This window comes from Oryx dammah, unplaced genomic scaffold (genome assembly GCF_014754425.2).
Source record: "Oryx dammah isolate SB20612 unplaced genomic scaffold, SCBI_Odam_1.1 HiC_scaffold_7, whole genome shotgun sequence".
NCBI lineage: Eukaryota > Metazoa > Chordata > Mammalia > Artiodactyla > Bovidae > Oryx > Oryx dammah.
In genome coordinates, this window is record NW_024070191.1 from 32,772,202 (window position 1) to 32,785,537 (window position 13,336).

Below are 13,336 nucleotides of genomic sequence, written 5' to 3' on the forward strand. Positions count from 1 at the left end.
CCCTGACTTTCCTCTGCTCTATTTATACCTCTCTTTACTCCTCCTGCCAAAGATCCTGTGGGACAGAAGGAAGAGGAGGGGCACCTGACTTCCTTATTACGGGCAGATTTCTCTTAGTGCACCTTATGTGCAAAGTGAAGCATCTTGGGGGCAGAGATGAAGGATACAGACCATGTATCCAGGTGGGCTTTCTCACCGGCCTCATTGCTCACCCTTTGAATCACTCCTGTGAGGCGGGTGCTTTTGCTGCCATTTTTATGATGAGGAAAACGGAAATCAGAGTCTTGCCCTAAGTCTTTGAAGTCACTTCAGTCGTGTCCAACTCTGTGTGACCCCATAGACAGCAGCCCACCAGGCTCCCCCGTCCCTGGGGTTCTCCAGGCAAGAACACTGGAGTGGGTTGCCATTGCCTTCTCCAGTGCATGGAAGTGAAAAGTGAAAGTGAAGTCGCTCAGTCGTGGCCGACTCTTAGCAACCCCATGGACTGCAGCCTACCAGGCTCCTCCGTCCATGGGATTTTCCAGGCAAGAGTACTGGAGTGGGGTGCCATTGCCCTAAGTCTAGAGTTTGCTAAATGACAGAGCTGGGATTCAAGCCTAGGACCTTCTGACTTCTGAGACCTGGAAGGGTTTATAAAAATATGAAAAACAAGCAGCAGACGTACAAGAAGTTAGATGACATACCACTTTCACTTTCATGGCTTCTTGTTAGCCTCATGAAAACCTCAACTAGGGAAGGCGGGAGTGATCATCTGGTTTATAAATGAGGCAGTGGAAATGCCTGGAGATCAGAGTGACCTGCCCAGGTTCAGGAGCCAGTAACCACAGATCCCTGGTCGTTGAGTGCTGGGTCACTGAGTCCTTATGATTGAAGATAATGGTGAGCATATGGTATTCAGCCAGAAGTGCAGATGCCAGGGGGGAGAGGGGTGGGGTGAATTGGGAGCCTGGGATTGACATATGTACACTACCATGTATAAAATGGATAGCTAACGAGAACCTACTGTATAGCACAGGGGGCTCTATCCAGTGCCCTGCGGTGACCTAAACTGGGAGGGAATCCAATAAAGAGGAGATAGCTGCGTACAGATAACTGACTCACTTTGCTGTACAGCGGAAACTAACATAACATTGTAAAGCAGCCATATACCCCAATAAACATTTTTAAAAAAAATAAAGAATTGGGTTTGCTCAGAGTAGTAGTATTCCTATATTCGTTTCCTAAGGGCTGTTGCAAAAGGTGGATGGCTTAGAGAAACAGAAATGTATTCTCCCACAGTCCTGAGAAGTCTGACATCAGAGTGTCAGCAAGGCCCTCCATGTACCCGTTGAAGGCTCAAGGGGAGAATACTTCCTTGCCCTTTCTAGCTCTCAGAGGCTTCCCTGGTTTGTCCTGCATCCCTCCACTTCTGCCTCCATCATTGTACAGCCTGTGTGTCTGTATGACCCCTCCTCTTAGGAAGACATGAGTTATTGCACTTAAGTGAAGTGAAGTCGCTCAGTCGTGTCCGACTCTTTGCGACCCCAAGAACTGTAGCCCACCAGGCTCTTCCATCCATGGAATTTTCTAGGGAAGAGTACTGGAGTGGGTTGCCATTTCCTTCTCCAGGGGATCTTCCCGACCCATTGTACTTCGGGCCCACCCTAAACCAGCATCAGTTCAGTTCAGTCGCTCAGTCATGTCTGACTCTGCAACCCCATGGACTGCAGCATGCCAGGCCTCCCTGTCCATCACCAACTCCCAGAGTTTACTCAAACTCATGTCCATTGAGTCAGTGATGCCATCCAGCCATCTCATCCTCTGTTGTCCCCTTCTCCTCCCACCCTCAATCTTTCCCAGCATCAGGGGCTTTTCAAATGAGTCAGCTCTTCGCATCAGGTGGCCAAAGTATTGGAGTTTCAGCTTCAACATCCATCCTTCCAATGAACACCCAGGACTGATCTCCTTTAGGATGGACTGGTTGGATTTCCTTGCAGTCTAAACCAGCATGGCTTCATCTTAATTTAATTACCTCTGCAAGAACCCTATTTCCAAATAAAGTCACATCTGAGGTTATGGGTGGACATCTTGGGGAGACATTATTCAACTCACTACATTTTTTCGAAAGGGTTAAAAATTGGACAGTGAAATTATAGCATACTTTCCCCTATCACAGTTAGACTATTCCTCATAGTCTTGCCCTGCCTGTGGCAAGAGAGTCCTTGTAAATTTCATTTCCTGTTGGAAATGGAACCCTGTGGATCTCCTCCATCAGGGCACCCTTCACCAGGGAGGGGATGGGGTGGTGGAAGAGGGCCCTGTTTCACTGGGATCTTGGGAGACGGACAAGCCAAGAGGATGTCCTTGTTTTCAAGACCTGGCGCATGGTTATTGGTAAGTTTGTTCTCTGCAGGCTGATTCACCGTCTCAGGAAGTGTAAGCTGTTTTGGAGAGCCAGGCCATTGGTCAGAGGGAGCCGATGATGCAGGGGTGTGAGCAGTGATGACCAGCAGTTCTCTGGGTGGGCTGACGGGTAGAGAGGCAACATGACAACCAAGCTGCCAGGGGTCCTTTCCCGGCCATCGTGAACTCTGAAAGGCTACTCCCCTCCTCCTTTGCTGGGTTTCAGGAATTTATTTGGGTCACTAGGGGGCAGGTGTGCTGTTCAACCCTGGACATATCACTGGACACCCCAGCACTCACCCATATCCCAAAAGGATTCCATGCACCGGAGCAAAACACAGAAGAACTGGCAAGGGTGGTCCCAGTAGGTGGTAGGTAGTGGTGTTTAGCAGTGGCGACAACTTTTAATGAGCTTTTGTTTACCTGATCTATGAAATAGAGAAACGGATGCCTGCCTGGTAAAGTGGCCTCAGATGAGTAGTAATGCAGGAAGAGAGGAGTACTTCCTCCGCCTGGCACTGAGCAGAGGCCCAAAGCAACTGTTCTCTCGGAAGGAAAGGAGAGGGAGGGTTTCTGGCCTCATCTGGAGAGGTGGGGGGCAGAGGTCACCCTTGACTATATAAGTTGAGCGCATAGGCCAGGAAGAAGGGTGCTGTCCTCTTTCTGGGGCCCCAGTGTTGATCACGATGGTCTTACTCCTTTGAATTAGATGCATAGGGGTGTGGTCCTTCATTCCCATCCTTAGTAGGCAGAGTTAGTTCTCCTATGGCCCTGAGCTGTGAACTCTCCCCACCCCACTTCCTGGCTTACAGTAGCTTTTGAAAATTAATTAGGCTGCTCCAGGTCATGTATGGATGTGAGAGTTGGACTATAAAGAAAGCTGAGTGCTGAAAAATTGATGCTTTTGAACTGTGGTGTTGGAGAAGACTCTTGAGAGTCCCTTAGACTGCAAGGAGATCCAACCAGTCCCTCCTAAAGGAGATCAGTCCTGAGTATTCATTGGAAGAACGGATGATGAAGCTGAAACTCCAATACTTTGGCCACCTGATGTGAAGAACTGACTCATTGGAAAAGACCCTGGTGCTGGGAAAGACTGAAGGCAGGAGGAGAAGGGGACGACAGGATGAGATGGTTGGATGGCATTACCGACTCAATGGACATAAATTTTAGTAAACTCTGGGAGTTGGTGATGGACAGGGAGGCCTGGCATGCTGCAGTCCATGGGATCGCAAAGAGTCGTACATGGCTGAGCGAATGAACTGACTGAGATATTAGTTGCAGCATGTGGGATCTAGTTTCCTGACCAGGGATTGAATCCAGGCCTCCTGCATTGGGAGTGTGGAATCTTAGCCACTGGAGCAATAGTGTTTTTGTTTTTCTTTTTTAAACTTTTTTTTTTTTTAACAGTTTTTAGAGGTTACTTTCCACTTAAATGATTACAAAATATTGGCTATATTTCCCATGTTGTATAATAGATCCTTGAGCTGTGAGCTCTTGAAAGATCTGGATTCTTAGGTCTTTCCAGCTTCCCAGGCTGTAGAAGAAGTGAAACAGGATGTTAGGTTTTCTTCTGGGGTCTGCAGTTACTTTCCTGGCAGACTCACATGGGGTCTTGGGTCCTTGTGAAGGACAGGCTTTGTGGTGTGGTGGGGGCTGAACCAGCAGAGTTCAGGGACTTGGTCTCTGCTTAGGTGTTAATATTAATCATGGCTTTGGGCAAATGATTGGACTGCTCTGGGCCTCTCTGGTGATGAAAGATTTTCCAGTATAAATGAGAAATGGACAAGGAGGAAGAAAAGTGGCAACATGAATGAGGATAAATGACCTCGGATTGGGAGGATGGTCAGGACTGGGACAAACTGAAGAATCTGTTCCTCATCCAAAGACTGAACTGCTGCTTTGCTGGAAAACAAGATTGTTTTGTATTCAGATTTTAATTGCAGAAATATTTCAGATTTTAATTGCAGGTTGAAAAACATACTGGATAGGACAGACGAGACACAGTTGGGGCAAGTCTGCCTTTGGACCACCAGTTTGCAACCTGTGGTCTCAAACGTGCCCTAAAAATTCTGTGACTCTTTGATCAGCTGGAGAGGATCAAAGATAAATCATTTTGCAGAAGGGTGATATTTGTAAGTGCTAGTACCATTAATAAAAAGTTATTTAGAGGGACTCCCTTGTGGTCCAGTGGTTAAGAGTCCACCTGCCACTGCAGGAGATACAGGTTTGATCCCTGGTCCTGGAAGATCCCACGTGCCACAGGGCAGCTAAGCCAGTGCGTCACAACTACTGAGCCCAAGCGCTGTAGCTTTTGAACCAGCATGTTGCAAATACCGAAGCCCACACACCTAGATCCCAAGCTCTGCAACAAGCGAAGCCACCACAATAAGAAGCCCAAGTACCATAAGGAAGCATAGGCCTGGCTCACTGCAACTAGGGAAAGCCTGTGCAACAGCGAAGACTCAGCCCAGCCAAAAAAATATAAATTAATTAATTTTAAAAAAGTTTACTTAGAATACCTTAATTAAAATACTTTTGTATTTTTATTCATATTTTAAGTGTTTGAATTTATATCCTCTCATCGTTTGATGACCATGATAACTCTATGATGGTGTCACTCATTTAGTGACAGGTCAGAGGTTACACCCCAAGCCCTGGGACATGCTCCCCATCCTGTACTGTATGCCACAGGCGTCTCACCTACTGCCGAGCATCCTCTCTCCCGTCTTTATGTTCCTGGCTCCGTTTCATCCTCCAGGTCACTGTTTGAGCATCTCTTTCCCCTGGAGACTTACACCAACCATGCCCACAATTTGCCCTGCTGTCAGTCTCAGCTTCTGTTTATTGTCTTCAAGGCAGTCACCACGGTTTGTGATTATTCTGTTAGTCTTGCTGTATGCTTGTGATCAGTCTCCCTGATCAGCATGGATGTGGAGTGAGGGCAGGATATGTGCCTGTGTGTGCTGGTTTATCTTTGGTCTCTAGCCAGGCAGGGGCTGACTCACTCAGAGTAGGTGCTCAGTGCATTTGTTGAGTAAGTGTGTGCCTCTGTGTGTGTGTGTGTTTGTATGGCGGGGGTGGTTTGCTGAATTCCTCATGTCCAGGTTTGGATGGATGGAAGGACATGGGGGAAGGGGTTTCTCACTATAACTTGGCACATTAACTTTCTTCTTCCTCCCGCCATCCTTGGCCACCTCCCTGCTTTTTCTGGGCTTTCTTTCCGGGTTAACCGTGCTGTCATTTCTTCCCAGGTACCCAAAGCTGGGAACCTGCCCCTGACGACTGAAGTTCTCAAGAGCCTAGCAACTCCTCTGGCCTTAGAGAAGAAGCCACAGGTGGCCTACAAGACAGAGATCATCGGAGGGGTGGTGGTACACACGCCCATCAACCAGGTGCTGGGGCCTGGGGCTGCCAGGCTAGGGCACGGGGGGTCCGGGGGTGTCCATGGTGTGTCAGTGACATAACAGGAGGGCAGGACCAAGGAAAGGGCAGGGGTGGGGGAGCCCGTGTACGTGGGCTGATGGAGAATACCGACAGTGCAGAGACTGCGGCCGCTGCGTCTGGAGCTCTGTGGCCAGGACAGCTCTGCATCACCCGCGGGGACTGGCACCTGTGGAGCCTGTGGGAAGCGGGCCGAGGGTGGCTGGCAGCAAGCTCACTGTGCCTCTGCCTCGTCTGGTTTGCTTTGGCAGCCCTTCCCTTTCTCCTGGGTCTCCCGGCCCTCCCCAGCCTTGCTCTGTGAAAGCATCCTGTACAGTGCCTGCCCAAGGCAAAAGTCTACTTTCTGGTTTATTTCTTATTTGACTGCCCTCGTGGGCCAAGAGGAAGAGGTGACTGGCCAGGGCGGGTGGGGCCGTGTCAGGAGCAAGGACATGCTAACCCTGCCCCCCCCACCCCATTTTCATTTAGAACGGCGGGGATGGGCAGGAAGTGGGTGAGCCCAGCTCCCACGCCATCCTTCGGAGGTCTCAGAGTTACATCCCCACGACCGGCTGCCGGGGTCCCACCGGGCCGCCCCTCATCAAGAGCGGCTACTGTGTGAAGCAAGGGAACGTGGTGAGTGTCCGCGAGGAGAGCTGAAGGGGGTTCTGGGGACCCCAGGAGCCAGTGGGTGTGGGCGAGCCCGAGGGGAGGGCAGATTGCTGGGAGGAGGTTGGAGCCGGCCACACCCACATTGGCCGATTCCCGGAGGGGGCTCAAAGGAGACATGCGCCCTGCTGTCCGAGGTGCTCCCAGGCATTTCTGCAGAGGAAGAAATCCTTGGCTTCTCACTCTGGTCCCCCAAGCTGGGAGCCTGGCCTTTGCGGGGCGAGGTCCCCAGGAGCTTAGGACCAGAATGCACCCCCGGGGACCTCTTCTAACATTCTGCTCTCTACCTTCTATTGCAGCGCAAGAGCTGGAAGCGGCGCTTCTTTGCGCTGGATGACTTTACCATCTGCTACTTCAAGTGTGAGCAGGTTTGTCGTGGCTCTGGGGCCCTCAAGAGACCGAGGGGTCTGTGTGAGCATACACGCGCATGTGTGTGAGCAGAGATGTGGGCACACAGACTCATCTGTGTGCTGGGAGTGTGCGGCATCTTAGCTCCGTCCACCTGGCGTGGGCAGCTTCTCCATGATATTAAAGTGGCTTTGACGAACTCCCTCCCTGTGTGTGCTGAGAACCGCAGAGCATCTTCTTAGATTTTTTTTTTTTTCCTCTCTTGATTGTTTTGGGACCTTGTCTTGTTTGCGACCTGGTTTCAGCCAGTCATGTCTGATGATAATGGCCGGCTGGTCCCAGCGGTGGCCTTGGGCAGACAGCCTCATTCACTCTGTCTCCCCGTTTCCTCCCCCAGGACCGAGAACCACTTCGTACCATATTCCTCAAGGATGTTCTCAAGACCCACGAGTGTCTGGTCAAGTCTGGGTAATTGTCTCTGCTTCTACTTCTGTGGTCAGAACCCCGTGTGCCATTTTAGCTCTCCCGATACTCCCTGTCTGAGGCTCTGTTCCAGAGCCTGCCTTTAAGAGCAGGAAGACTTCGTCTCCCTGACATCTGTGGCTGCCTGTCTCCATCCAGGTGGTCACAGCGGCAAGATGGTGCACTGGGCCAACCTGCCCACTTCTCAGCCCTTTACTCTCACTCCTCAGATAAGCCTGTGTAACACTGTTCTCATGGAGGAAAAGAAAGAATATGGAACAGAGGAGAGAGAGGTCCTTCTCAGGTGTCGGATGCTCATTGCCCAGGAGGACTGACCTTCAGGGGAGGGGGCCACTGTACCCTTAGTCACTCACTTTTTAGCACATCTGCTCAGAGCCTTGTTTGTACCAGTGCCTCTGACCTGAATTGTTGTGCCTTTTCTCTTCTCTTCCTTTTGACAAAGTCCCTGATACCTTCTTTAAAAAAAAAAAAAAAATTTACTTTTGGCCGTGCTGGGTCTTTATTGCTGTGTGTGGGCTTTTCTCTAGTCGTGGCCAGCACGGGCTACCCTGTAGTTGTGGAGCACACACCGGTTTTCATTCTGGTGGCTTCTGTTGTTGTGGAGCACAGGCTGTACACATGCAGGCTTCAGTAATTAGGCTCCTGGGCTAAGTAGTTCTGGTTCCTGGGCTCCAGAGCACAGGCTCACTCGTTACGGCGCACGGGCTTAGTTGCTCCGCAACATGTGGGATCTTTCCAGATCAGGGGTCGTCTCCTGCATTGGCAGGCAGATTCTTTATCACTGAGCCGCCAGGGAGGTCCCCCGATGTCTTCGTAACATAGGGCTGATTCACGGCAATGCTGTCGGGCAGGAAGAAGTATTTTTTAAGATGTTCTTCTTTCCACCAGGAAATGGTTACCTTTCCAGGGCCACGGAGGGCAGGACGAATTTGGGACCTGGGGCCCACTCAATGGCTCTCCCATATCCGGCACCCATACCGGTGCCTTTGGAGCCAAGCTTTAGAGACCTGGGGGCATCTGGGCACCGGGCGGTCCTCGCTTGGCCCTCCGTCAGCAGTCTGCAGGGGCAGTTTCCTGTATCTCCCTCCCACGGACTGTGCGTGCAGAGCCCGTGTCAGCAGGGGAGCTGTTGACAGCAGGCTGACTGTTCTCACATGAAGGCGTGGGAGGGTCTTGCATGAAAGCGAGGTGCGCTGTGGCCCATGGAAGCGGGGACTGTCGTGAGCCTTGCAAACAGCAGTTGCAGAGTTTAGAAGATAAGGAAAGTTCCCACCGACAGATTATCACTTGTGAGAGCAGCTACAGATGGAAGTTCCAGAAGCGTAGCTCTGGAGCTGACCATGGGTGGAGGAGAGATGGGACTTGTTCCCACCCCTGGAGGCCTGTGCAGGTCAACAGGCGGGCTGGGGTGACTTAGAGAACCCAGATAATGTTCGGTCCTGAGAGTGCTTCACATTTCACCTGAGCCGCTCACCGGCAGAGTCAGACTGACCTGTGGGAAAGAGAACTGAGAGACGGGCAGATCCCTGGGGAAGGAAGCTCCCAGACTCTGCAGGTTCCAGGCCTGTGAGACTAGGCTTCTGCCTAGCCCAGTCAAGGGGATTCTGGGCATCTGGGTAGTCAGTTAATGTTTGTTGAATTGAATTGAATTAAAAGGCTTCATAGGTGAAGGAAATGGCAACCAACTCCAGTATATTTGCCTGGAGAATCCCATTGACAGAGGAGCCTGGCGGGCTTTACAGTCTATGTGGTTGCAAAGAGTCGGACATGACTGAAGCAACTGAGCACAAAAGGCTTCATGCAGCCTGAGAAATGGATGCAAAACGGGTGGGGATTTCCTCCCGGTTTTGCTTTTTCCTCCCCAGCAGTTGATTACATGACTGTATGTATGTGCATGAATAGTTTGAAAGGTTAAACCACTTTAGCCAGAAGGAAGTGCCATCTCCTCTCAGATACTCAGAAAGGGACGACAGTAGCTAATGGCATGCATTTCAGATGAGCACCATGTGGCTTTCTCGTTGCACCAGATGCCGTGTATAACTTACAACTGATCTTTGTGGTGATAAGCTTGATAGAGACGGGCTTCTGATTTCCATTGTACGGCTGGAGTGCAAAGGCTCACAAAGTTTTAAACATATTCCTAAAATACCATTTCCCAGTGGAGTCAGGATCAGGCCCTAAGTCTATCTGACCCCCGCACCCCCACCCCATAGCTGTACCCTCCCCTGGGGGTCTTTAATCTCATGCTTCTCTTTTGCCCACATGCCCCTGTCACTGGCCACACATCTGCCATTTCCTTCGAGGCCCTGATTCCTGAAGCCAGCCCTGTCTGTGATCAGTCCTGTCTTTTCTTTCTTACATTAAAAAAAATATTTTTGGCCGTGCCACTCAGCATGTGGGATCTTAGCATCCAGACCAGGGAATGAATCCGTATGCCCTGTAGTGGAAGTGCAGTCTTAACCGCTGGACCGCCAGGGACGTCCACCTGCAGTGAATCCTTTCTTGGAATCATTCTAACTCTTGGCATGTAACACACACTTCAGCGTCTGACTCTATAGTTTTGCTTTTTAATGTTCTTTTATGGGGAAGGAGGTGGATCTCCTGCTCCTGTATGTTCCCCCAGAGACTGGATACACCAGGCAGGCGTTTCACCCTGGAAATCATTTCAACCATTTGGAGGCTTGTGGCTAAGCATCAGCTACTTCTAGCCTTTTTCCTTGCAGAAGTCAAAGCCCTCTTACAAACCTCACCCCCAGTTTGAAGCACCTTTTAGTGGTCCACACTCTCCTTCCCTTTCTCCTCCTTCACATCTAGCCCCCTTCTGAGAGCTAGGATTTGGTGAAACGGATATAGTTGCTGTGTGGATGGAGAAAGACTTTGGAAATGAGAGATTTGGGTCCCTTAGGAGAGGCCTGGTGGTGGAGTAATTAAGAGTGTAGACTCTGGAATCAAACCTGGATTCAAATCCTGACTCTGCCATTTATTTACTTCGGTGCCGTGGACCAGTCACAGAACCTCTTTGAGCCCGGGTTTCCCCAGTGGGGAAAGTCTTACTGCCTCATTGAATGGTGGTGAAGACTGGATGAAATAGCGCATCTCAAAACACAAAGACAGGGATTTCCGTGTGGTCCAGTGGTTAACACTCTGAACCGCCAACGCAGGGGGCATGAGTTTGATCCTAGCTGGGGAACCAATGTCCCACATGCCATATGGCTCGGTCAAAAGATTTTTTAAAAAGCACAAATAACAGATTGGTGGTTACCAGAGGTGGATGGTTGGGGGTAACCAAAATGGGTGGAGGGAGTTGAGTGGTACAAACCTCCAGTTATAAAATAAATAAGTCCTGGGAATGGAGTATATAGCATGGTGACTATGGTTAAGGGTACTGTATTTGAACGTTGCTAAAAGAGTTGATCTTAAAAGTTATCATCTTACCACAAGAAAACAAATTTTAACTATGTAGTGTGGTGAGTGTTGCCTAGACAGTGATCGTTTGCAGTATATCCAAATATCGAATCATGTTGTACACCGGAAACAAATTTACTGCTCTTTTTTATGAATATACTATTGTATGTCTGTTATCTCTCTATAATACATACAATTAAATATATGTATATAATATATATATTTAATGTAGATATAATGGATATATAACAGCTTGTGTGTTTACATGTGTGTGTTTGTATCCAATAAGACTTTCACTACTTGACCCTAAAATAAAACCCCTCAAAATGGTACCTCTCACAAAGCACTTGATACATCTTGGCCACTAAAGAAACACAACTGTAGGCAGTGTGGGGGTGTGGCGCATATGAGGCAAGAGGTCTTAGAAGCAAAGGAGCTGTGTCTTGTGAGAACTGATGGTGGTGTGTATTGGGGAGGGGGTGTCCATGGGGGTGGTTAAACCACTGGAGATCCTCCAGGAAGTGAAGCTGAAGGAGACATGGCAATGCTTTCTGAGGCGGGGCTGCAGGAGGAAGGGCCTGTGAACCCCCTGTTTGCGGTAGGCGGCACACGTACCTGTCTTAGCTTGAATCAGGTCCCCATTGGGTGACCAGCATACCTGGTAACTTTCTTTCCCTCTCTCTGTCTAGCGATCTGCTGATGAGGGACAACCTGTTTGAAATAATAACCAGCTCCAGGACCTTCTACGTGCAGGTAAAAAGCTCCTCCCCCACCCCGAGAAGACGGGGACTTTACTTCTCTGTGGCGAGTATACTTGCAGGCCTACCTTTCCCTCTGCTTTCTTTTATTTTGTTCGAAATTTCTCGGCGGTAAATTTAGGCCCCCAATAGTCAGACCGGGTCCCATTTCATTCTAAACAGGATGTTTGCCCCAAGCTTCCCAACCATAAAATAATAAGAGTGGCCCGAGCCATCTCACTGGGGACTGTGAGCTTGTACCAGCTGCTCTCAGCTGCCGGGCGCCAGCTAAGCAGAGAAAAGGAGAACTGGTCAGTGGTTTCGCTTCTCCCTTGGAGGGTATTTATAAGCCCCGTCTGTGTGTGGACGGAGCTGCGTGCGGAAGGACCAAAGCACAGAGGGCCCTGTGCGGGGACCAGGTGCATAGCCAGCTGCACAGAGAAAGCCATTGTGTGGGCGCCGACCGTTCAGCTCTCAGAAGCGTCTCCCCTCCGCCCACGGCTTTGGAGTTCTCCCAGCTCCTCCTCAGATCATGGGAGCTGGAAAGGCAGATTTCCAGCCTCTAGCGCGGCCTAGACTTTCAAGGCCTAGTCCCCACCCTGGCCCGCCTAGCGGTCAGTCCACAGACGGCATGCCCCATGACTCCCCCACCTTGCAATGATGCTGCCTTTCTAGTGCCAGGGCTGCTGTGGGGTGTGTTGGTTGAAATCTGGGGCCTCCCCGCACAGTTTCTCAGGGCTCCCTGCATGCTCCCCACTAAATGCCCTTCCTTTCGAGAGGTTGCCTCTCAGCCATTTCGTGAGCAGCTGCGCCCTCTGAGCCGGTTCCCTGGCTGAGCCCAGCAGACCTGTTGGCAGCCGGAGGCATCTGTGGGTTCCATTTATTCAGATGAACACCCGGGAAGAGCCCTGGAAAGTGCTGGGGCCTTCGAGAGCCTCCGTGCTGTTCGGGGCCAAAGTCTGAGCTGTAGGTACAAGAACTTCCAGTTCCTGGATTTGACAGATATTTGTAGATTCTTCTCAGAGTGCAGGGCGTTGCCTCGTCCTGGGGAACCCGACGTTCAACAGATCCTGAGCCAGAGAGGGAGACAGTCCAGAAAACCGGCAATTAGAACAGTGTGATGAGGTGGGGGTCAGCGTGTTGGGGAGATGAACACAGGTGACCTTTTAGGGCAGTGTAACTATTCCACGGGCTTCCGTGGTGGTGCCAGTGGTAAAGAGCACCCATCTGCCAGTGCAGGAGACATAAGAGACAGGGGTTCGATCCCTGGGTCAGTAAGACCCCTGGAGGAGGGCATGGAAACCCACTCCAGTATTCTTGCCTGGAGAATTCCCATGGACAGAGGAGGTTGGCAGGCCACAGTCCATAGGAGTCGCAAAGAGTCGGCCGCGACTGAAGCGACTTGGCACGCAGGCAACGGTTCTGTATGATACTGTAGTGGCAGATGTGTGAAATCAAATTTTACAGCCCAGAGTATTAACTAAATATATGCAAATTAAAAAAGTAATTTAGACGGTTGGGTGATCCCAGTATGGCATGCAGAATATGACCAAAGAACCTACATGTGTTAAAGTATGAAGCAACCTCATTCATGGAGGTGGGGTCGGGGGGCAAGAAAGTCTGAGAAGGGCTGCCCTTAGAGTAAGTAGTGGTTGCTATGGGAACTCCTAAGAAGGGTACCTCCCCTAGTCTCAGGGAGTTAAGGGAAGTTTCCTGAAGGAAGATGGAGGAAAAGTGGCCCAGAGAGTTGTTCAGTCGCTAAGTCATGCCTGACTCTCTGTGACCCCATGGACTGCAGCACGCCAGGCTTCCCTGTCCTCCACTATCTCCTGGAGCCTGCTCAAGTTCCATATCCATTGAGTCGGTGAAAGTATCTAATCATCTCATCCTCT

The 13,336-nt window shown here is 50.4% G+C and overlaps 1 protein-coding gene across 2 annotated transcripts in view; it reads left to right on the plus strand.

Moving 5' to 3' along the window:
• PLEKHA2 (pleckstrin homology domain containing A2) overlaps nt 1-13,336 on the plus strand; it is a 65,124-nt gene that overhangs the window by 43,019 nt on the left and 8,769 nt on the right. For both annotated transcript variants that reach the window (XM_040242979.1, XM_040242980.1), the window contains exons 6-10: nt 5,634-5,774; nt 6,292-6,438; nt 6,771-6,839; nt 7,217-7,287; nt 11,397-11,460. In XM_040242979.1, coding sequence (XP_040098913.1) covers nt 5,634-5,774; nt 6,292-6,438; nt 6,771-6,839; nt 7,217-7,287; nt 11,397-11,460 — 492 coding nt within the window. The remainder of the gene's footprint in view (nt 1-5,633; nt 5,775-6,291; nt 6,439-6,770; nt 6,840-7,216; nt 7,288-11,396; nt 11,461-13,336) is intronic.